Here is a 24,357-nt window from a genome sequence, read left to right as displayed (position 1 = left end):
CATAAATGGGTGCAAATGGTCTGCAAGAAGCCGAACGTAATGATTTTCAATCAACTGTCGGTTCATTCCATGTAAACATAACCCATACCAATACAGAACCACCATCACCTTGCTCAGCGCCTTGTTGACCAATTAGGTCCATACTCTGGTGTCTGCAAGACGCTCAAACCCTACCATCAGCTCTTACCAAATGAAATCGGGACTTATATGAACAGGCTACTGTGTACCAGTCGTCTAAGATCCAACCCATATGGTCACGGGGCCAGGAGAGGCGCTGCAGGTGATATCGTGCAGTTAGCAAAGGCATTCGTGCCGGTCATCTGCTGACAGAGCCCATTAACGCCTAATGTCACCACACTGTTATATGTTCGTCGTACGTCTCAGGTTGATTTCTGAGGTTATTTGACGCTGTGTTGCTTGTCCGTCAACACGGACAAAACTACGCAAAAGCCGCTACTCTGTCCATGGTGAGACGTAATGCCTGAAATTTGGTTTTCTCTGCACATTCTAGATACTGCTGATGTAGGAATACTGAATTCCGTAAGGATTTCCGAAATGAAATTCCCATGAGTCCAGCTCCTATTACAGTTCCACGTTCAGAGTCTGTTAATTCCCGTCGTACGGCCACAGCCACCTCGGAAACTTTTTCACATGAATCACCTGAGGAATACTCAGCTCCATAACGATTTCAGAAATGGGATGTCCCAAGCGTCTAGCTATAGTTTCCATTCCGCATTCAAAGCCTGTCGTACCGTCCCAGTCACGTCGGTAACCTTATTACACGAAATACCTGAGTACAGATGACAGCGCCGCCAATATACTTCCCATTTATACGTTGTGTAGGCGATGCGACCGCCTTCTGTATGTGTGTATATGGCTATCCCATAACTTGTGTCGCCATAGTTTATGATAGGAAGGCAAACGTTATGCATTCATCTTCTATAGGTTCCGTGGAAGGTCCAAACACCAAAGCACAACGGATCTGTTTCGCTGTGCAGCTAGTCTGCTTGAATACATACATATGGCATTCTAGTTCTTGTTTCAAGGTTTCCGCGACCGAAATAGCGTAAGCCATTCTTGCGGACGTTGGTGTCAGCGGAAAAAGTCCGTCGCCCGTAGTTTAGTCTGGAGTGAAACAGCAGAGAGCCTATACATAGAACATGCACAACTTGATCTCTTCCATTTATAATTAGAAATTTTTCATGGCGTCAAGATGGCGATATTGGACTGTGAAAAGCATGGAAATACGGACATTGTAAGCCTAATAATATGAATAAAAACAAAAAGCAGGTCCATTTTCACCACTGAATGAACATGAAGTACATGTTAGCGAAAAGAAATCGTGAAATTAATTTAGGAGTAACTTACATCGATGAAATAATTTTATAAAATTTTTGCGATTTAAGATATTTTTGTTTTAATACTGAGGAGTGTCGTTATAAACACGGAAGAAAATGAAGACAACATGCTCTAATGCAGTCAGTTCAAAAGAGATAACACTTAATAACAGATGTTAACAGCCGCTGCGGAAAATAGCAACGCAAACAAACGTATTATGAAAAGTTGATTACTTACTTCTGTTATTCCGGAGGTTCTCGTAACGACGGGCTGTGCCATCATGTACTTTCGATCTGTTCCGCTATTACAATATGTTTAGTTAACGTTATAAATCGTGGATACTGTAATATACTAAAGCATGAACCCCAACCAGGTGTGATGGTAGCTGCTCAGAAGCAGCAGCAATTGGTGTCTGTTAAATCACTCAATTACTTCTGCTGACTCATAGTGTTATCCAGAACAGGAAAAGTCTTAAATGAATTGAAGGGTTCCAAGTGCTTTCTTACAATTAGCTACAAAATAGCTTCAGATCCAAAAGAAATCTTACGTGAAAAACGGTATTTCACTTTAAGGAAGAGCAAAAAATATAAAACGGTGAGCTACATTCAACATACCTTTAGCGTTTCGTTTTCCATTCAGCCAATCACGTTACGTTTTTCTGTATAAGTGGCTTGCAGAATAATTTGCAAAGTAAGATCAATAAAACACCACCAACAACGTAACTCAGTTATTCAGGTAAGAATTTTCGTACACACAAAGAACAACTGCAATATAAAATTTGTAGCTACTAATTAACAATTTTTAACACGAAATTAGTAGAAGGAAGTAAAAAACTGCCTCAAATTTCATTTTTAGTGGCAAACAGTAAAGACGATAAAGTTGTTCTGAAGCAATTGGTTAGTGAGCTATTTCGGAATCGTAACAAAAGATAAATAGTGATTTCATAATGACCTGTAACCACTAAAATACGAAACTTCGAGTTTTCAACACTTACGCAGGTATTTCCTACAACAGTTTTCGGTACCGAACACAAGTTTGCTTGTTTACGTAACTGTAAACCGAATTCAGTATCGCTAGCATACGAAAAAGTACGAAGCTTTTTTCCCTTACGAATCATTAATACAAATCTTGTTACACAATAGAAATATACAAAAATCAAGAGTACTAATTACTGTTCACGTAAAGAGTCGGTTACAAAAATGTGAAGAACTACTCTGTGTGTATTTATTTTGTCGTAGAACTGGTTTCTATTTTACGGGGCAAAGAACCCTAAGCGTTGTCTATTTACAATAATCAACGCTGCTTGAAAATAATGGAAAAGGTTGTAGACTACCTAAATGAAATGGCGCACAGTTGAACGGATTGCCTGTTAACATATATAGTAGAATCTGTCACCAGCTCCACGAGTATTCTCCTCTTGTCTATTACTAGCAGAATGAAATATTATGCTCCGTTCATTAGTCAGGGTAAACGATGAAATGTTATTTCTCTTACAGGAATCTTAATGTGAGTATCATTTAGTGTGTTTCAGGTCGCTGTTATCATAGATCTGCCATAAGCAACCAGTTAGAAAGCTGCTGTTCTTCCAAAACATTAGTTTACTTGATATTTGTTGTTATTTTATTAACATTTTTTAAATGAAAAAGGCTTTGATTTGTCTCTATAATTACGTCGTAAGTTGTATGCAATACAATACCTGGAAACTGTGGGAAACGTAAATAAGGAATTCCGATTTCAAGTAATAGCAATTACTCAACTTCATCTGAGGATGGTGGATGTCAAGTCAATGAATGTGGATACAGATCCCAAATATCTGTGTCACATTATACATTATTCCATGCCTCGGTTAGGCAGTGCTGCGCCACCGCAGACTTCTTAGGTAAAAGTGATGAGTGTTTACAGAAAACCAATGGGTGGAAAGCGAATGTAGATCGTTTGCGTTTCTACCATTTGCTGGGAGTGTAACTTCAATCACACGAACGGTTTCGAAAGGATAAAATATTAGAAGAGAGTTTCGTCCGCCTGTCAAGGTCAGATACGGTTAAAGATGATCTAAGTAAGTAAAGCAGAAATCATTCCGAAGACTCCTTTGAACGCTCCAGTGTTTTAATAAACATGGTCCTGTTCGAGACGGCATGCCGTTGCCTTCCTCTATCCTTTGAACTAACTTACCCAGCCAGCTATAGGAGGCCCTATAGTCATGCATTCGAAACCACGCTCTGACTCGGCATTTTTCACACCAACAAACATTGTCTTTCGTGAAAGAAGTGATAAGTGACAGAAAAACTTCTGAGACTGACCGGTGATAGAACCCCATACATTTAGATTTGTAGTCTGGCACTTCCCCACTTTTAATTTTATTTTGTTTCAGTATTTTTTTAAGTTCTGATTTTAATATCTTGAACATTGTCTGCCTTTGTAGGTAATACATATGAAGCAAAAAAGACAGACTTTTTGTGCCGTTCCTGTATGTACTGAATACAAATACTTAGGTGAGACACATGATCCATTAGGTCATGTTTCTCCTCCATCTCCAAATGTATGCGCCAAATAACCAAATAATTTGCTGTATGTTCACTTTCATGTTCTGGTTGACGCGTCAGGGAACGCTTGCTGTCATTATACCGTCGTAGCATTTCAGAATTCTTTACGAACTTTTCATATTTCACAATATGTTCTTTCTAAAGTATTCCTTGTACCTCTTGGGGTTTTGGAGCTGTGTGTATTACGGTTCTGACGCATCCAGTTTTACCTATGCTATCAGCGGTCCATTGAGTTGTATTTTCTTTCTTCTCGAATTTCTCTTCTCCTTTCTTTCTTTCTTTAGATTCTTTCTCAAGCTATAGAAGAGTTAGTTGTCCCATTCCTTTCACAATAGTTAATTTTTTAGTTTCTTTGTTTTATTATCATTTTTTATTCTACCTTTTTCAGTTTCTTTCTTGCATCGTCTTTGCTCTTCCATGCGTGCTATTCGTGCCTGATGTCTCCATCGAAATGATGACGTGTCGATATAAGGATGTGTATCATCTTCAACGTCAGATATTTCAGTGTCTTTCCATTTACTGTAGGCCACCACGTTCACTTAAGCTCATTGGCAACATATGGATAAACCGGAAAACATCTGCACTTCAGCATTTTATATTTCCTTGGTATCCTTCCATCTAACCGACAAGAATATTATCAGAATAAAAAGATGTCGAATCCGAGACATCTTGATGTTTAGTTCGTAAGTTTCCCACTTTTAATTTTGTATTTGTGTTTTTTTAATTTAATTTTATAGTTTCTAAAAATCCTGATTTTAGTATGTCAAAAACTGTCTGCCTTCCTAACAACATATTTCAGTCAGAAACATCGTTTCTGCAGAAGTAATTTCCCAACAATATTGACTTATAGAATTTACCTAAGTAATGTCATATTACGCACATACATAAAAGTAAATTAAATATTTGAAGACCAATACTGATTCTGACACGAATGTGAGTCTTGTTCAATTATATTCAGAATTGGTTCTTGAAAATGTTTTACATCAAATCACGTTTTGTGCTTTGGATTGGGGAGGCTGTCTAGGACTTCCAGTTGATCAGTTCCTCCTGGGCAACGTCTTACTTAACATTCTTCTTCCTCGGCTTCAGCCAGAGCAACCTTCAACTTTACAGCTGCTCTTGAATGAATCTCGTCTATGGATGAGTGAGGTTCATTATCAAATGCTTTTTTATCTTCACCTTCAGCAATCTGAATTTGCAAACAAGATTACAATATTAAAATAACTAATGGGATTGCAACCGGGTGACGTCGCCGACAATCGCCGATATTTCGACAGGAGCACACGCTGTCATTTTCAAAGCACAACATTCAATACGACGGGAGAAACTCAGGTGTCCCAAGAAAAACACATGAGATCTTCGGATTGATAACTGCTTTACTTACATAGGTCATCTCTAACCGAGCCTAACGTTGACTGACGAACGAATTCTCTTTTAATATTTTATCTTTTCAGAACCCTTCCTGTCTTTGAAGATACGCTTCCAGCAAATGGCAGGAAAGCAAACAATCTACATTAGTTATGCTTGAATACACATGTAAGACATTCTAGTTCTTGTATCAAGTGTTCCGCGTCCGAAGTAATGTAAGCGCTCCTAGATGAAGTCCTTAGGATTACCGTGCGTCGGTACAGTGGATGATAATTCACCGCACCATTCAACATTTAGGAAGTTTACATCCTCTTTCATGGCAGTGCTTACAAACAGTATAGACTGTTGAGAATGGAAAATCAACTCAGTAAGAAATTAAACACATATTTCATCACATCTTTGTCGCTGACTCTTTACATGAACAATAATTACTGCCCCTGATTTTTGTAGACATATATTGTGTAACAGGGTTCACATTTACGATTCGTTAACGAAAACATGTAGCTGTTAATCACAGCTTCCTACTACTCCGTATGTTACAGATACTGAATTCTTTGACATAGGTATGGGAACTAGTTAAACTGCCGTCGGTAGGAAAATTGTAAGGAAATACCTTAACAAGTGTCGAATACTTTAAGTTTCGTAATTTAATGGTCCCATATAATTTTTAGAATATTATTTATCTCTTGTTATGAACCTAAAATAGCTCAAAAACCAGCTGTTTAAGAACAGCTTTCTTGTCTTTAGCGTTTGTCACTCAAAATGAAATCTAAAGCAATTTGTTACCTCCTTACACTAAGTTCGTTGTAAGAATTGATAATCAGTTGCTACAGATTTTATATTGCGTTTCTTCACTGCATGTAGGAATATTCTTACCTGAGTAACTGAGATACACTGCTGGTGTTTACAGTTGATCTTACACTGCAGATGCTTTTGAGAGCACAGATACAGGAAGTTGTAACTTAGTTGGCCGAACATAAAACAGAACACTAAAGCTATGTTGGAAGTAGCTCTGCTAATTATATTTTCCGCTCGTCTCTAAAATTGAATACCGTTTTCCACAGAAAATTTCTTTTGGATCTGAAACGATCGTATAGCTAATGATAAGGAAATACCCGAAACTTTTCACTTACTTTAGAACTTAGTCTGAACATATTTCTTTAAATTAGATGTTACACTGAGTTTGTTAATTTTTTTTGCATGTTATAGTCCTGTACCAGCTATATAACGGCTTCTTCGAAAAAAATCTGCATTTAGAACGAGATGCTTTACCCTTTACGTTAATGGAAGACTCGAGCTGAAAATCTATCATCTTAATTCCTCATGAAAATGGAAATTGTTCGGTGATGGGAAGGAAACAAATAGCATTACAGGTTTTATTCTATGGAAGCAGTTGCCAATTCTGAGAAACACTACGAATCAACAGACGTAAATCATCAAATTATCAAAAACCAACTGCTGCTCCATCTGAGAAATTACCGTTATCCACAGCAGGAGCTTCGTACTTCAATCTATTACAGTATTCACGATTTATAATGTGTACTGAACATAGCATAGGATAACAATGTCAGAAATGGAAAGTATATAATGTCTGAGCCCGCGGTTGACAAATCTAAGAGAAACTCTGGATTGACAGAAGTCAATTCTCGACTTTATATAAAACTGTTACTGCTTCAGCTTAAGCTAGAACAGAGTGCCAATATGACACATAGTCTCTATGTATTATAATGCGTTTCGACAGCTACATAACAGTAAAGAAACAAAACATTGTTTTTCGTATTATCGAATTGTGATAAAGAAATGACCGAAATAATATGAACTGCAGTTCTATACAAAAAACGATTTACAAAGAAATTGCATGTTAAATACGATGACACAAATCTAGGGACTTCAGACGGTGGATACTTCACATAAGCTTCAGTTGAGTAAAGGCTCGTTTTTATCTTCATGTGTACTGGATGAGAACTAACACTGACTCTACAATTAATATAGCAGCCGGAGGAAACTAACTGGTTATTTACGTATTCTGCAGTCGATCTAAATGAAATAGATAGTTCCACGTGTATATCATGTTTCCGTTGATAAACGCACATCATTCCGCATGGCACTACCCTCAATATTAATTAATGTAAAAAAATGCAAAATATTTGTGCCACAAAACTTCGTTAGTTAAAAAAACCAAACGGCACTACCCTCAATATAAATTAATGTAAAAAAATGCAAAATATTTGTGCCACAAAACTTCGTTAGTTAAAAAACCAAATGCTTAACCTGAGTATCTTCAGGATTATAGGGAAGCATTTCTTGAATAAGGAAAATAAAACCATAGATCCTGCCATTAAAACATCCTAGCAAAGACGTTTTTCGTCGCGGCTAGATCTATTTACGAAATTTCTGTCATCAATTTTCTCTTCCGAATGCGAAAATATTTTGTTGAGCCCAACCTACATATGTAGGAATGATCATCAAAATAAAATAAGAGAAATCAGAGCTCGAACTGAAAGGTTTAGGTGTTCGGTTTTCCCGCGCGCTGTTCGGGAGTGGAATGGTAGAGAGATAGTATGATTGTGGTTCGATGAACCCTCTGCCAAGCACTTAAAAGTGAGTTGCAGAGTAGTCATGTAGATGTAGATGTAGATAGTATTCCTTATAATAAAGACGGAATCCATCTGGCCGACATCTTCAAGTAAGAACGCTGTTTGCTACCTTTTGCCGGAACTGACTAATACCGTAAACGGCAGCTCCTTTACATCCCGCGGAAAACAAACAGTGTGTGGACCAGAAGCCGTCGCTGCTTCCCCCTATCCCCTGTGTAGATGGAGCCATTCGGTGAAGCAACGAATCTTTGGAATACTGTACGAAATAAAATCACCGTAATCTAATCGAGACCTACAGTCAAAAATACGTTTTGTAAATTATGAAAATGGTAGTGTTTGATGTATGCTTTTACAGAAATGAACGAGAGGGATAGATACCATGTAAATATAAAATGCTGAAGTGCAGTTGTTTCCACGTGTAAATATATATGTTGCAAATGAGGTGAAGTGAATGTGATGGACTACAGCAAATGGAAAGACATTGAAATAACTGACGATGAGGATGAGACACACCCTAATACTGATACGTCATCATTATTCCGATGGAGACATCAGGCACGAATAGAACGCATGGAAGAGCAAAAACTATAGAAGGAAGAAACTGAAAATGGTTAAACAACAAATGAATATAAAACAAAGAAAATAAAAAATTAACTAAAGTGAAAGGAATCGGACAGAAAATTTGGATAAGATGAAACTAGCTCTTTTATCCATGGAACGCTGATACCATAGGTAAATCTGGATTCGTCATAACAGTAATAAACACAGCTCCAAAACCAAAACGAGAAGTTTTGTCTGAAGAGGAACAAGGAAAACGTTTGAAAGAAGATATAGCGAAATATGAAAACTTCATGAAGAATTCTGAAATGCTGCAACGGAATAATGACAGCAAGCGTTTCCTGAAGGACCATCCTTAACTTGTAAGTGAATACACAGCAAATTATTTCTTTATTTCGTGCATGCATTTGGAGATGGAGGAGAAACATGGCCTAATGAAGCATTTGGCTCACCAACGTATTTGTATTCAGCACGTACTAGAACGACACAAGAAAATTCTGTCTTTAGCTTGATATGTCTTACCTAAAAAGCAGACAATGTTTGAGATACTAAAATCAAAACCTAAAAAAAATACTGAAAAAAGTTATAAGTGGGAAAGTGCCAGACTACAGATGTATATGAGGGGGTTCCATCACTGGTCGGTCTCAGGAGTTTTATCTGACACTTATCACTTCCTTCACGAATGACTAGATGTTGAAGCACGAGAATGTACTGGATCCTACGTTAGCAAATTGAGGTTACTGAAGGGAATGTAAAACACCATTTGATCATTAGCTCTATTCATTCATTCAGGGAAGAGCAACTGCGAAGCTGAAGGCCACTCTGGCTAAAGCCGAAGAAGAAGAACGTAAAGCAAGACTTGCCTCAGGAGGATTTGATCTACTGGAAGTATCAGAAACCCCCTCAAGACAATTGAAAAGGTGTTTTGAAGATCAGGATGTAACTTCAACAAAGAAATCTGAACATTCCTGAACGAGAAGCACAGTACCACATGAAACGCTGCATAGTTTCTGGATTTGTGGGTTCCAGATGCAAAAAAGAAAGAATCTACAGAAAAAGAAAATACAGCTTTGATGACCAATAAGTTGTTTTGAAATAGTGTTGACCTTAAAATATTTCATGTTTTTTTCATGAATGTATGTAATATTAAAGTACTTATACAAATATTATAAGGTAAATATTGAATATCAGCCAATAGCATGTAGTTGCAGAAATGAAGAAATTTATGATTTCATACAGTTAATTTTCGAAGATAAAGCTAAATGTAAATGTCTCTTCGTGACTTATTTGTCTTACTACAAAGGTAGAAAATGTTTGTAAAAAATACTAAAACAAAATGAAAATAAAAGTGGAAAAGTGGCAGCTTCCAAATGCAGATGTCTCTCCGGTCAGTCATAGGGGTTTTAGCTGCCACTTACTACTTCTTTCACATCTGACAATGCCTCGGGAATGGATGTTTGTGATGTCCTTAGGTTAGTTAGGTTTAACTAGTTCTAAGTTCTAGGGGACTAATGACCTCAGCAGTTGAGTCCCATAGTGCTCAGAGCCAATTGAACCATTTGAACGAAATGCCGCCGAACTGTCGAAACGGATACGTTCGTCGTAGTCTCCGATTGATTTCTGCTTGTCTGTCAACACTGACAAATTTATGCAAAAGCCGCTGCTCTCGGTCGTTAAGTGAAGGCCGTCGGCCACTGCTCTGTCCAAGGTGAGACATAATGCCTGAAATTTGGTATTCTCGACACATTCTTGACCCTGTTGATGTCGCAATACTGAAGTCCATAACGATTTACTAAATGTCCCATGCATTTAGCTCCAGTTGTCATTGCGCGTTCAAAGCCCGTTTATTCACGTCGTACGGCCACGATCACGTCGAAAACCTTATCGCATGAATCAGCTGTGTACATATGACAGCTAAGCCAATATATTGCCCTTTTATAGCGTGTGTATGCGAAACGACAGCCGTCTGTATATGTGAATATGGCTATCCCATGACTTTTTTCACCACAGTTTCTGACAGGAAAGCAAACGTTCTGCATTCGTCTTCTACAGGTTAAAACGAAGGTCCAAACTCCAAAGCACAACTGATCTATTTCTCAGTGTACTTAGTCCACTTGAATACAGACTTACGGGGATCCAGTTCTTGTGCCAAGGTTTCTGCGTCCGAAATAGTGTAAGCCCTCCTTGTGGAAGTTGGTGTCATCGGAAGAGGTCCGTCGCCCCAAGTTTAGTCTGGCGTGAAACAGTAGAGAGCCTTTACGTGAAACATGCACAACTTGATTTCTTCCATTTATAACTAGGAATTTTCCATGGCGTCAAGAGTGGCGATATTGGACGATGAAAAGAGTGCTAATAGGGTGGATGTAAGCCTAATAATATGTATAAAAAAATCAGTTCCATTTCCGCCACTGAATGAAGTACATGTTAGTGAAATAAATCCTGAAATTATTTTAAGAGCAACTGATATCGATGAAATAATTTTATAAAATTTTTGCGATTTAAGATATTTTTGTTTTAATACTGAGGATGAGTTTCCTTATAAACACAGAAGAAGTTGAAGACAACATCCTCTAATGGGGGACGAAGCCGACACCAAGAATGACGTTTTTTGAGACTGAAAGGAAGGCTATAAAGAAAGGTGGGAGGCTTAAAAGGAAGTTAGAAAAAAAGAGCTGCCGCAGGCCTAGCTGTTGTCGGCGAAAGGACGTTATAAAAGAAGGAATTCTGTTTCATCTTACTCAACACACGTTTACCTTTAATCCAGGTGTAAATAAGGGTTATGCGTTTGCATTTTTGACTAACAAAATTTTTGCGACACAAACATTTTACATTTCTTACAACAATTAATCACTCACGGAGATAGCGAAATTCGGAAAGATATACGTTTCTGAACTGAAACACGGTGTAAACGTGGAACTACCTATTTCATTTAGATAGACTGGAGAATAAGTTATCAGGCAGTTTCGTCTGGTTGCTGTGCATTTAGATCGACTGCAGAATAAGTAATCAAACAGTTTCCTCTGGTTGCTGTATATTTATTGCAGAATAAGAGTTAGTTTTCATCTAGTACACACAAAGATAAGAGCCACCTTTTACTCCATTGAAGTTAATGTGAAATAAACGCCGTTTAAAGTCACTAGGTTTGTGTCATCGTATATAATATGCATTTAAATAGTTTTTCCTATCTAAATATACTTCTTGTTATTTCGAGAGTTTTTTTACCGCAAATTGTTAACACAGAAACGATTATTTGTATATTTACTATTATGTATCTGTCAAACGTGTTATAATACGAAGAGACTATGAGATACATTGCTCAGCTGCGCAGTTGAAGCAGTAACAGATTTATGAAAAGTCAATTACTGACGTCCGTTAATTCAGAATAAAATAAATTACTCCATTGCATCAGTCTGGGTGAACGATGAACTGCTCCTGACAGGAATCTTAATGTGAGCATCATTTTCCTTGTTTCAAGTCGCTGTTATCACATAACTGCCATAAGCGACCAGTTGGATAGCTGCTGTTCTTCCAAAACATTAGTTTACTTAATGTTTACTTTATTAAATTTTTTTAATGAAATAGCTTTGATTTGTCTCTATCATTACGTCATAAGTGGTATGCAATAGAGTATCTTGAGACTGTAGGAAACGTAAATGCAAAATTCCAATTTGAAGTAATAGCAATTACTCAGCTTCATCTGTGGATGGTGGACGTCAAATCATGGAATATGGATACCGGTCCCAAAAACGCGTGTCTCATTATACATCATTCCATGTCTCGGTTAGTGATCAGTGTTGACACGAAACGAATACGTAGAAAGCGAATGCAGATCGTTTGTATTTCTACCATATTCTGGGAGTGTAACTTCAACCACACGAAGGGTTTCGAAACGATTGAATATTAAAAGAAAGTTTTGTCTGCCGGTCAAGGTCAGGTACGGTTAAAGATGACTAAGTAAGTAAAGCAGTAATCATTCCGTAGATTCCTTTGAACGCCACAGTATTTTATTAGACATGGCCGTTTGTCTTCCTCCAGCCTTTGAACAAACTTAACAGCCAGCTATAGGAGGCCATACAGTCGTGGATTCCGAACCACGCTCTGACTCGGCGTGTTTCACAGCAACAAACTGCCATTCATGATAGAAGTGCTGAGTAACAGATAAAATTCCTGAGACTGACCGGTGATCGAATGCGACACATTTAGATTCGTAGTCTGGCACTTTCCCACTTCTAATTTTATTTTGTTTTAGTATTATTTTGAGTTCTGACTTTAATATGTCAAACAATGTCTGCCTTTGTAGTAAGACATATGAAGCAAAAAAGAGAAAATTTACTTATAGCTTCATCTTCGAAAAATGTCAAAAAGAAATTTCGCAAACTACAAAAGCTTTTTCAGATACTACTAACTGATTTTCAATACGTAACTTATACGATTTGGATAAATGATTTGATATTAAATAAATAGATGAAAATCCATGAAACATTTTAAGTTCAACACTGTTACTATACACCTTCTTGGTCATCAGAAGCTGTAGTATCTTTTTTTGTAGATTCTTTCCTTTTTGCATCCTGAAACTATGCAGCGTTTCATGTGGTACTGTGCGTATCGTTCAGGCATCTTCAGATTTATTTGTTGAAGTAGTCCTACATCCTGATCTTCAAAACACTTTTTCAGTTGTGGTGGGAGGCTTTCTAGGACTTGCAGTACATGAAAGCCTCCTCAGGCAAGTCTTGCTTTACCTTCTTCTTCTTTGGCTACAGCCAGAGCGGCCTTAGTATTCGCAGTTGCTCTTGCCTGAATCCTTTCTTGAATGAGTGGAGCTCCTTTCTATGAATGAGTAGAGCTCATCATCAAATGGTGTTTTATATTTCTTACAGTTAAGTCAATTTTGCTGAAGAAGGATCCAGCACATTCTCGTGCCTGAATATAAAGTTTTTGTTCCATTCTAGCGTATACTAAATGAAAGTACATTGATGACCCACACGCTTCATTAGGTTATATTTCTCGTCCATCTCCAAATTAATGTATCAAGTAACCAAAACATTTGCTGTATATTCACTTACAAATTCTGAACGATCCTTCAGGAAACGCTTGCTGTCATTATACCATCGCAGCATTCCAGAATTCTTCATGAACTTTTCATATTTCGCAATATGTTCTTTCAAACGTTTTCCTTGTACCTCTTCAGACAAAACTTCTCGTTATGGTTTTGGAGCTGTGTTTATTACGGTTTTACCGAATCATCGTTTTCCTATGGTATCAACGTTCCATCGATAGAAGATCTGGTTTCAGCTTATTCATATTTTCTGCCCAATTCCTACTACGTTCGTTTGTTCATTTGTTGTTCTGGGTTTTTCAGTTTCTTCGCTGTATCGTCTTTTCTCTTGCAAGTGTTCTATTCGTCCCTGATGTCTCCAACGGAATAGTGATGCCGTATCAATACTGGGATGTACATCATTCTCATCATCGGAAGTCTGCTACAGAGGGTAGCAGCGACGGCTTTTGGTCCACACAGTGTTGATTTTCCGCAGTATACAAAAGAGCTGCCATTTACGGTAGGAATCAGTTCCGACGAGATGCAGCAAATAGTGTTCTCACTTGAAAATTGTTTGTATTTTCTTTTTAATTTTATTTTATTATTGTTTTTAAATTCTTCCTTTAATATGTCCTACACTGTCTGCCTTCGTAATGAGACATTTGAATCAGAAACAGACGTAACTGATGTTTAACTATATCTTTGAAAATTGTCTACACAACATAACGGATGTCTTCGGATTCTTACATTGATCATCTCTAACCGAGTCTAACGATGACTCACGAACGAAACCTCGTTTAATATTTTACCTTTTCAAAATAATTCCTGTCTTTGAAGATATCTCCCAGTAAATGATAGGAAAGCAAACAATCTACAGTAGATTTCTAATGGCTCTGACTAATGGCCAGTCACCAAAGCATAGCATATCTCTTCTCAGTGTAGATAGTCTGCTTGAATACACATTTCAGACGTTCTGGCTTTTGTATCAAGGATTCCGCGTCCGAAGTAATGTAAGCGCTTCTACATCAACTCCTCAGGATGTGGTACTCACCACATGTGGATACATGTCAGCATGCGTTGGTTTTCTGTAAACACAGATTACTTACAACCTGAGAAGACTGTAGTGGCAGAGCACTGTTTAACCGACGCACCCAGAGTGGTGTAAAATGAGTGGGACCGGTCTCTCCAACCAATACGTTGTTATGCACCATCCACAGATGCAGCTGAGTAATTACTGTTACTCCAAGTCGGAATTTTGCATTCACATTTCATACAGTCTCCAGGTATTCTACTAAACGATTTACTGCGTAAAATAGACACAAAAATGTTAACAAAATAACAACAATGTCGAATAAAGTAAAGTTTTGGAAGAACAGCAGCTTTCCTACTGGTGGCGCACGGCAGATGTTTGATAACAACGACGTAGTTATAAAACGTATGGTAATATTCTTGTCGGTGGAGTATATGTACATCGCATATCATGACTGGTGCTACGGAACGTTATATTTTATACTACTAGTAATAAAAATCTGCAGAAAACTCGTAAAGGTAGCTGGGGACATATTTTACCCTCTATGCCAACAGGCACTCCGTTCAGCTGCGCACCATTCATCATTCAGGAGGTTTACATCCTCTTTCGTGATATTGCTTTCAAACAATATTGATTGTTGAAAATGGAAACCAGTTCCGTAAGAAAATGAACACATATTTCGTCACATCTTTGTCGCTGACTCATTGCATGAGCAGCAATTACTACGCCTGATTTTTGTAGACTTCTACTGTGTAACAGGGTTCATATCAAAGATTCGTTGAGCAAAACATGTAGCTGTTAATCATAGCTTCCTACTACTGAGATCTTTGACGTAGTTCTGGAAACCACTAAGACTGACCTCGGTAGCAAAAGTTATAGGGAAACTCCTTACCAAGAGTCGAATACTTGAAGTTTCGTAATTTATTGATTCCAAATCATTTATAGAATACTATTTATCTCTTGTTATGAACCTAAAATAGCTCAAAACCAGCTGTTTAAGAACAGCTTTCTTGTCTTTAGCGTTTGTCATTCTAAATGAAATCTGAGGCAATTTTTTACCTCTTTATACTAAGTTAGAGGTAAAAACTGATAATCAGTTGCTACCAATTTTATGTTGTATTTGTTCACTGCCTGTAGGAATATTCTTGCCTGAGGAACTGAGATACAATGTTGGTGTATGCAATTGATCTTACACTGCAGATGCTTTTGAGTGCACAGATACAGGCAGATGTAACTTAGTTGGCCGAATATAAAACAGAAAACTAAAGCTATGTTGGAAGTAGCTCTCCTTATTATATTTTTCGCTCGTCTGTAAAATGGAACACCGTTTTCCACAGAAAATTCCTTTTGCATCTGAAACTATCGTATCTAATTATAAGGCTCAAATGGTTCAGATGGCTCGAAACACTATGGGACTTAACATCTGAGGTCATCAGTCCCCTAGACTTAGAACTACTTACACCAAACTAACCTAAGGACATCACAAACATCCATGCCCGAGGTAGGATCCAAACCTGGGACCGTAGCAGCAGCGCGGCTCCGGATTGAAGCGCCTAGAACCGCTCGGCCTCAGCGGACAGCTAATTATAAGGAAATACCCGAAACTTCTCAGCTATTTTAAAACTTAGTATGAACATATTTCGTTGAATTAGGTGCTACACTCAGTTTGTTAATTTGTTTAGCACGTTATAGTCCTGTACCAGCTATAGAACGGCTTCGTCAAAAAAGTCTATCTTTAGAACAAGACTATTATTGGAAGACTCGAGCTGAAAATGTATCATATCAGTTCCTCATGAGAGTGGAAATTATTCGGTGATGGGAAGGAAATAAATAGCATTACAGGCTTAAATCTATGGAAGCAATTGCCGATTCTGAGAAACGCTACGAGTCAGCAGAAGTAAATCATCGATTTATCAAAAAGCAACTGCTTCTCCATCTGGGAAATTACCGTTACCGATAGCAGGAGCCTCGTACTTCAATCTTTTATAGTACTCATGATTTATAATGTGTACTAAACATAGCATAAGATAACAAAGGAAGAAATCGACAGTATATAATATCTGAGCCCCCTGTTGACAAATTTAAGAGAAACTCTGGATTAACAGAAGTGAGAAATCGACTTTTCATAAAATTGTTACTGGTTCAGCGTAAGCTAGAACAGTGTGTCAATATTACTCATACTCTCTACGTATTATAATACGTTTTGATATCTACATAATAGAAAATAATAAAAAAATGTCTTTCGAATTTTCGAATTGTGATAAGGAAATAACCCAAATCAGATGAAGTGCAGTTCTAAAAGAAAAACTATTTACAAAGTAACTGCACGTTAAATACGATGACACAAATCTACAGACTTCAGACGGCGGATATTTCACATTAGCTTCAGTGGAGCAAAGATTCGTTTTTATCGTCATGTGTACTAGATGAGTACTAACACTGACTGTGCTATTAATACAGCAGCTGACTGATTACTTATTCTGCAGTTCCGCGTGTATACCATGTTTCACCTGAGAAACGCATAACGTTTCGCATGAGACTACACTCCAATATTAATTATTGTAAAAAATGCCAGATATTGAGCCACATAAACTTCGTCAGTTAAAAAACCAAACGTCTAACCTTCAATGTCTTCGGGATTAGATGGAGACATTTCTTGAGTTGAAAAGAAAAAGGAAAACACACACACACACACAGATCCTGCTTTCATAACATCCTGGCTTCTTACGTAATTCACCTCCATGAATTCTTTTTTTCATTATGATATAGACCAGAGGGACTATATGGTACTTTCTAATCCGTTAAAACGAAATACGAGCGTTAAGCTGATCTTTTGCCTGTCAATAACAAATGCAAGATATCTTTTTTTTATTTTTCTTCGCATTTTATTCCTCTAACCTTCACTTATATCCTACCTTTTACTCTTCCAAACCGTCATTATTGGCGTCGGCTTCAGCCCCCTTTCACGCATGTTGTCTTCATCTAGTTCTGTGTTTGTAAGAAAACCCATTACCTTCAATTTTAAAATAAAAATTCTTCAATCCGAAAAATTTTATAAAAACATTTCCTCGATATCAGTTACTTTTAAGTTAAATTCGTCATTTCTTTTTAGTAACATATACCGCAAACTCCTTCAGTGTTGACAGTGCAACTGCGTTCGGTTCTTCTTTTCGTTTTTAATGATGTTATTCGGCATCAAGTCTCTGTTTATAGCATTGTTTTTACTGTCCAGTATCGCCACTCTCGATGGCGTCTTCATTCAGCATGAAAAATACCTAATTATAAATGAAGCACACTAAATTGTGTATTTTCTACAGTATTAATTTATATCGTTAACTGGTGCTCGACTTAGAAGACTATTATCAATCATTTAATGGCCTTGCAAGCTGACAACCAGTTAATGAACTACACCGATGGCGTAGACCACATTCAGTTTTGTTCGTTTCACTTATATTTATGAAGTTGCTCTACCAAGAAGAGACGAAAGTAACAGATAACAAAACATGTCTTCATTTCTGTTAGTTTTTTAGTGTTGGAAGAAAACATTTCTTCATTAGTACACAATGAGTTGATAACATCTTTTTGTCGACAAACAGTCTTCAAAATAATTTAGAAACTAACTTCGTGATTCGTTTCACTTTCACGTATGCTTTATTCATTTCTCTATATCACCCAAAGACTATCGTGACTTCTTTAGAGTCGCCAAAAATAATTAAAAATGACGTTATTTTATCCATTTTGGTTAGAGAACACCGCATTTCGTTTTACAATCCATGCTGATCAGTATACATATTCTACGACGTGGGCTCAATTTTCTTTTACAATCCATGCTGATCATTGAACTGAATTAAATACACGACTGTAAAAGAAAATTAAACCTATGTATCACAATGCGTAAAAGATGGCTTTTTATGTAGTAAATACAATGTACAGATCATATAAGCGCAGAACTACATAATCACAAAAACTTCATTATACTTTAGGACGCAGATATAAAACCTTTTTTAAACTATACAATTACAAAAATTTTGTTATGTTTTAGGACACAAATGTAAAACTTGCAAAGAAGTCAATGCAACCATTTGAAAATGGGCTCAATCGGGAAATAATTATTGTACAATAAAACCATTTCAAATAAACTTGCGGCCGACTGCAGTATTTCCTGCTGTGTAAATAAAAATGAGCCTCAACCTGGCCTATTAGCATTCACTAGCACACTTGCCACTGTCCTTTCTTTTTGAACTGTTCTTTACTTTATTTCCTACATTTAGACTTCAATTCTGCCCTTACAGCCTTTCCTTCACTCTCCAAAATGTCACTAGTAACGTCGCTATCATTTAACACGAACACATGTTGACTTCGCGTTCTGTTATGTTTGTAAGGACAAAAGTAAATACGTATGTCCTTGATTGACTGTGAGTCCCTCAACAGGTATGTTCAGCTGGCTCTTCGCAAGTTTCCTCGGTTGGACTCTACTTCTGAGACTTGTGCGCCCTCAACCTACCCCAGTAATGCCACTGGATAAAGACTACAGTTTAATTTGGAATCTAAACCACGTGTTGTTCCTGGTGCAAGTTCACATTATGAGACCTGAAGGCTAAAGTAAACGCAAAATTTAAAATTCCAGTGTCTGATCTTGCTTCAGTTCCGCGACCTCACGGTCTCCACCTTCGCACAATATCACTTTATTTCTTCATTTACTTTTTTTTCGGGCCTCCATCCACCCCTACAGCCCGTCCTTTCCCTCTCCAGATTATGCCTTCATCAGCTAGCTTCCTTCAGCTATATCTATATTTTCCTTAATTAAATTGATTCTTCTTATTAAGTGCGTGTTATTAATTCATTTGTGGAGTCTACAAAGATTTACAAGTATTACAAGTATGTTCTTATTTTATTCGAAATTATGGAATTCAATTGTACTTGAACATAAACTCGAAACTTCTTCCTCTGAAACGTAAGTTTTGGGTTTTCCTGTTAAATATTTTTAATATTCCTGGTATTTACAAAAATTGTATGAACGGGCCAATTTCTTTCTTTTTCCAGATGCTGTTGACTATGTTGTCCCTTCCTTGGTTTAAGTACTGTTTGAATTCAGTTACAGATTCACTTCCATAGCTGATGAAGTAGTTTCTATAGGAATTTATAAGCCACGTGACTGTTCTCGTGTGATCGTCTTTGAAGCAGGGACATTTTGAGATCTGCATACATTGTTTTTTTGTGGCGTTAATTTAAGCCGTATTGTTGTTAATAACATTGTACATTTCATTTTAATCCACTTCCATTAGCGTAGGATTCTTGAAAAGCCTATTGTTCAGATACGCACTGTGTCAGTCAAACCACAGTGTTCGCAATGCGAATTTCACATGAATCTCACTTGGTGTCGCCGCCAGAAACAGATTCTTTAAGGAGGAGTGCAGCATTGAACTTACAGACGCATCCGAAACTTTAGACTACGCTATCTTTCAGTTAATATAATTGTGTTTGATTTGGGCGAGTGGTGTGTGTACTGTTTCATTCTGCAGTTCTCCCGTAATTCTTTTCGTAATGGAGTTCTTTTCATTTAGGAGTTTTTACAGAATTCTCGTTGTGATTTTGAGAGTGTGAGTTATATATTTTGGTATCCGTCGATAAGCTCTACATCTTCTGGTAATTCGTCATGCGAATTCCAATACATACGATTGTCTCGGTGGTCGTTTCAAGGGGCTTTCGAGATTTGTAACTAAGAGAGCTGTGCTTTATTCCTCACAGTCTATTCAGCCTAATCCACCCTCATTTGATTGTTTAGTTAACTGGTATGTGGTTATACGGAGTAGCACCTCTTTCCCCCTGGACCATTCTAAGTATTTCTGTATTTGAGCATTACATTTTCGCTCTGTGGGTATTATTTAGCTGTATAACACATTTTTAGAGTGCCAGCACATTAACGTATTGATTTTTTTGAATAAAAATTACGTTTCTACTGCTGTTCACTATTAAGGCGCCTCTTACTTCCTAAGCTATTGATTCTGAATTATTATGTAAGAGTTAGCCGTGTTCTTTCACAGTTTAACGCCAAACGCTTCCACTTAGTCGTATTCTGTAAATGACTGTGGTATGAGTTATAAAATTTCGTTCAACCGCAGGCTTCCAGTGGGATACCGTGATGACTGCTCGATCTATGACATCGGTCAGATTTAGTCCTCTAATCATGTTGTGTAGGGGTTGATCCTGTTGTGCCTGCTTACTTTACAAGACAACTGAATTGTTCCCCCATTCTAACATCACCCTTTGTATGCCTCAGAAAGTTCGGGATTGTTTCACTAAGAAACTTTCATCTGCTACCTCTGTTATCTGATATTGATGGGACATAAAAGTACAATATTTTAGTTTCGTATGGTTTGGCTTTGACGACACGTCCATCCTGCTGCTTTTCTAAGTTCTCTGATTCTAGTCCCATTTTGGTTAAGATTCGGCAGCCCCAGACGCTAGAGACGAATCTTGTTCTATAGATTGTATTGCGGCAGCAGGTTCATCTCTTAGCAAGCTATTTCTTGACGGAAAGCAATGTCCACGTCATTGGCTTTTAAGAAATTCCCCAAAATCCTCATCCTCGTTTCATTTGTTATTCCACAGACATGACGCATGAGTAGAGTCAGCATTGTCATATCGCCCATTGCAAGCTATTTCGAAGTTTTCCTGTTCCTTCTTATTCCTGCATTTAATTGACTTGTTCGGATTCGCTTCAAATAGATTCATTTTCCGTTTCTCCCATTTCGTCGCCCTGATACTTTCTTACGGCACCTTTCTTGCATTATACTGATGAGGAACAGAAATTTGATGCACTCTGTTAGCTTTTTTCCTGGTAAGTATTTTTAAACTGATATTTAACCGTTTCATTCGTTTCAGCGTTGTCCGATATCTCGTCTAGTGCGAATTTTTTTTTTTCATCCTAAATAAGGGTTTGTCCAGTGGACTCATTGGCAGTGTTCTCGGTGTTACCCGTTGCGTTACAGGAGGGGGCCATTCCCTGCCACTCTAGTCTTATCCGCTATTGCAGAATATTTCATAGAATGAAAACTCGATTTAGGCAGTTTTCTCAAAAATGCTCTGGCTCATTGCACACATGACATGTAGGTATTTAGAAGGATTACGTAAACTCCCACAAGAATGTAATATCGGACGTAGCAAACATTCGGACAGACCCAGTCCCTTTGTACCACAATCTTCTGTCAATTAAACCACTTTTCGAATTCAGTACCTTTTATTTGCCACATTTAATGATTACCCAATGAAGTTCTTGCTGTTTAATTCTGCAGGAATATTTAGCGTCCTGACAGTTCTAAGTTCGCTGTTTGCGATACTTATAGCAATAGTAATGACAGAGCAATCATGATCATGGAATTCGCTTTTGTCTTGGGTTTTCGGATTGAATAAACTCAGCATTTTCACCAGAAATAAGTAAATTATCATACAGCCTATCATAAATTTCCAACGTTGTAGATTGTACATGCCTTTTTTCTTGTCGAAGGAGAACTTCTGTGTATTTATCCCGATCTAATACGCAACATGATTTACAGGTTCGAAGACGAATCTCTGTTTCACAAACGACATACAAAAGGGGATGAACAATTAGGGTTAACTACTTACAAGTTCGGCGGCTTCACAAGGAACATGATACCTTTATCTACATCTACATACATACTCCGCGGTGCGAACTGGAGGTTACCATGTACCGCAACCTATCGTTTCTTTTTCTGTGCTTATACAGCGATGGAAACGACTGTCTATGGGCCTCCGTATGACCCTTAATTTCTTGTATCTTGTGTTCGTGGTCTTACGCGAATTATATGTTGACAACAGTAGGATCGTTCTGCAGTCAGCTTTAAATGCCCGTTCTCTGTAGTTTTCTTCTAGGTCGCTGACTGGTGTCTCAGAGGGAAGCACGCAGTTTGACTGCTAAAAATGTGCCAGGGGAGGATGGCAAGTATATGGGCTGGGCATGTAATGTATGATGGTAGAGGCCGGTGGGAAGCGATGCTCACTGAAGGCGATGTGGGGACGTAAACTGGGACGTGGTTGACAGGATGGACGAAGGAAGAAGTTTTGGATGGAGGGTGTGGGGACAGTGGGTTACCAGAGACTGAGGCCAGGAAAATAACGGGAACAGAAGTTGTGTTGAAGGATAGCTCCCATCTGCACGATTTATAGAAGCTGGTGGCGAAGGGAAATATCCTAGTGGCCAGAGTTGTGAAGCAGCCATTGAAATTCATCACGCTGTGCTCATCAGCATGTTGTGCCACCAGGTGTTCAGCTTTGTTCTAAGCAACAGTTTAGCAGTGGCCATTCGTCCTGGTGGGCAGCTAGCTCGTAGTCATACCGACCTTAAAAGTTGTGCAGTGTTTGCAGCAGAGTCGGTATATGACACAGCTGCTTTCACAGGTGGCATATACTATGATCAGGAAGGATAAGCGTGTGACAGGACTGGAGTAGGAGGTGCTGGATCTATGGAATAGGCAAGTCTTGTACCTTGGTATGCCACAGGGACATGAGAGTTTTCTATATGCATTTCACTCTATCTTGTCAAAGCATAACTCCAGAATCTAGTAATTTTTCTTTCTTTCAAGAACTCAACGCTTCTGTTCTTCAGTTGGTGGTCTACATTAATCAAAAAGATTTACTTGTTCATTTAACTAACCCTCAGATAACCAAGTGGTCGGGGTACTTTATGCCTTACTTACTTATATATGAATATCTATTCATGGAGTATGTTGCAAGGCGAAGACAATAACAACTAAAGAAATTTATTTCCTAAATTTTTTACTGTGGGACTAAAGTAACCCCCGCATCGGTAGTAGATTGAAAGAGAGTTGATATAAATAAGAGCGTGCTGAAAGATACTTTCAGTTTCTGTACCCTACTTACAAACCATTATGTCTTTAAAAAGTACGTTGTCCACGTAAGTAAACAACAAATAACTAATTATACTTTTTTCAAACTTTTGATGGTTGCTATAAAGTACTCCCTCCGATCGCCCACCCACCATTGGCAATGGGCGTTACCAAAAATTCGTTGGTATTGCTAGTATTAAAGAGAACTGTTCTATCACGATAATGTTAAAAACCGATAGCTATCTTTTAAAACACAAATTCTGATGGCATTCCTTCTAATAAAGACGGAATCCTTCATTTTACTCTAGAAACTCTGAACACTGTATCAGGACAGAATAAACTGCTGTTAAGAGGGTTAAGTGCTGCTGAGAGGAGTGTGACTGAAGCTCGAGGATTGGTATGTGGAGATGTGTAATGTTGGAGGGTTGGTGGTAGGAGAGAATATATTTGGAATCGATGTGACTTGCATAAGAACCAGATCAAGATTATGGAAAGAAAAGAAGAGTCTACTGTGGGAAGAGAGCTGTGATGTGAGAAAAGATAGGGACGAATGGATTGTACCTGTCAGGAGGGACATATCTCAGGGCGAATTCAGTTGTCTAGGAGGTGGGGGAGGAAGGGCGAAGGGCTGTGGAAGCTTTGTTGGGAGATTATGTGGAGCACTGGAAACACGGAACTGCCTTATATGAAATGAGCGTTGATAAAATCTTATATAACGTGTAAGTAAGAATGATATCAGTCCCTTAATTTTTTTGTGCAGTACACACCGCAACGTATTCTGATTACTTCTTTACAGCTTAATGTGGACGTACCTTTCCTTAGCCTACAGCTTCATTTCGACACAGGAAGCATAATATATCGCACTATAAAATATTTTGAAAGACTGATAGCGTCAAAAGCGAAAATAAGTGATACTATTTGCTTCAATGTGTCTTTACGAGAATGTTTATAATGCTGTAATAAGCAGCAAGAACAATAATGACTCGTTACTCTGCAGCTATGGCACGTTCCTGTGATATTT

The 24,357-nt window shown here is 37.9% G+C and overlaps 1 protein-coding gene across 1 annotated transcript; it reads left to right on the top strand.

Moving 5' to 3' along the window:
- The first annotated feature begins 6,836 nt into the window (after positions 1–6,836).
- LOC124556024 lies at positions 6,837–8,763 on the top strand. The gene is made up of 3 exons (XM_047130061.1): positions 6,837–6,968; positions 7,242–7,311; positions 8,579–8,763. Exons 1-3 carry the CDS (start codon positions 6,837–6,839, stop codon positions 8,761–8,763), a joined length of 387 nt encoding a protein of 128 aa, XP_046986017.1.
- The last annotated feature ends 15,594 nt before the right edge of the window (positions 8,764–24,357 follow it).

This window comes from Schistocerca americana, chromosome X, assembly GCF_021461395.2.
Source record: "Schistocerca americana isolate TAMUIC-IGC-003095 chromosome X, iqSchAmer2.1, whole genome shotgun sequence".
In the NCBI taxonomy this organism is placed as follows: domain Eukaryota; kingdom Metazoa; phylum Arthropoda; class Insecta; order Orthoptera; family Acrididae; genus Schistocerca; species Schistocerca americana.
The sequence above is the reverse complement of the archived record's forward strand: the minus strand, read 5'-3'. Positions and strand labels throughout refer to the sequence as shown.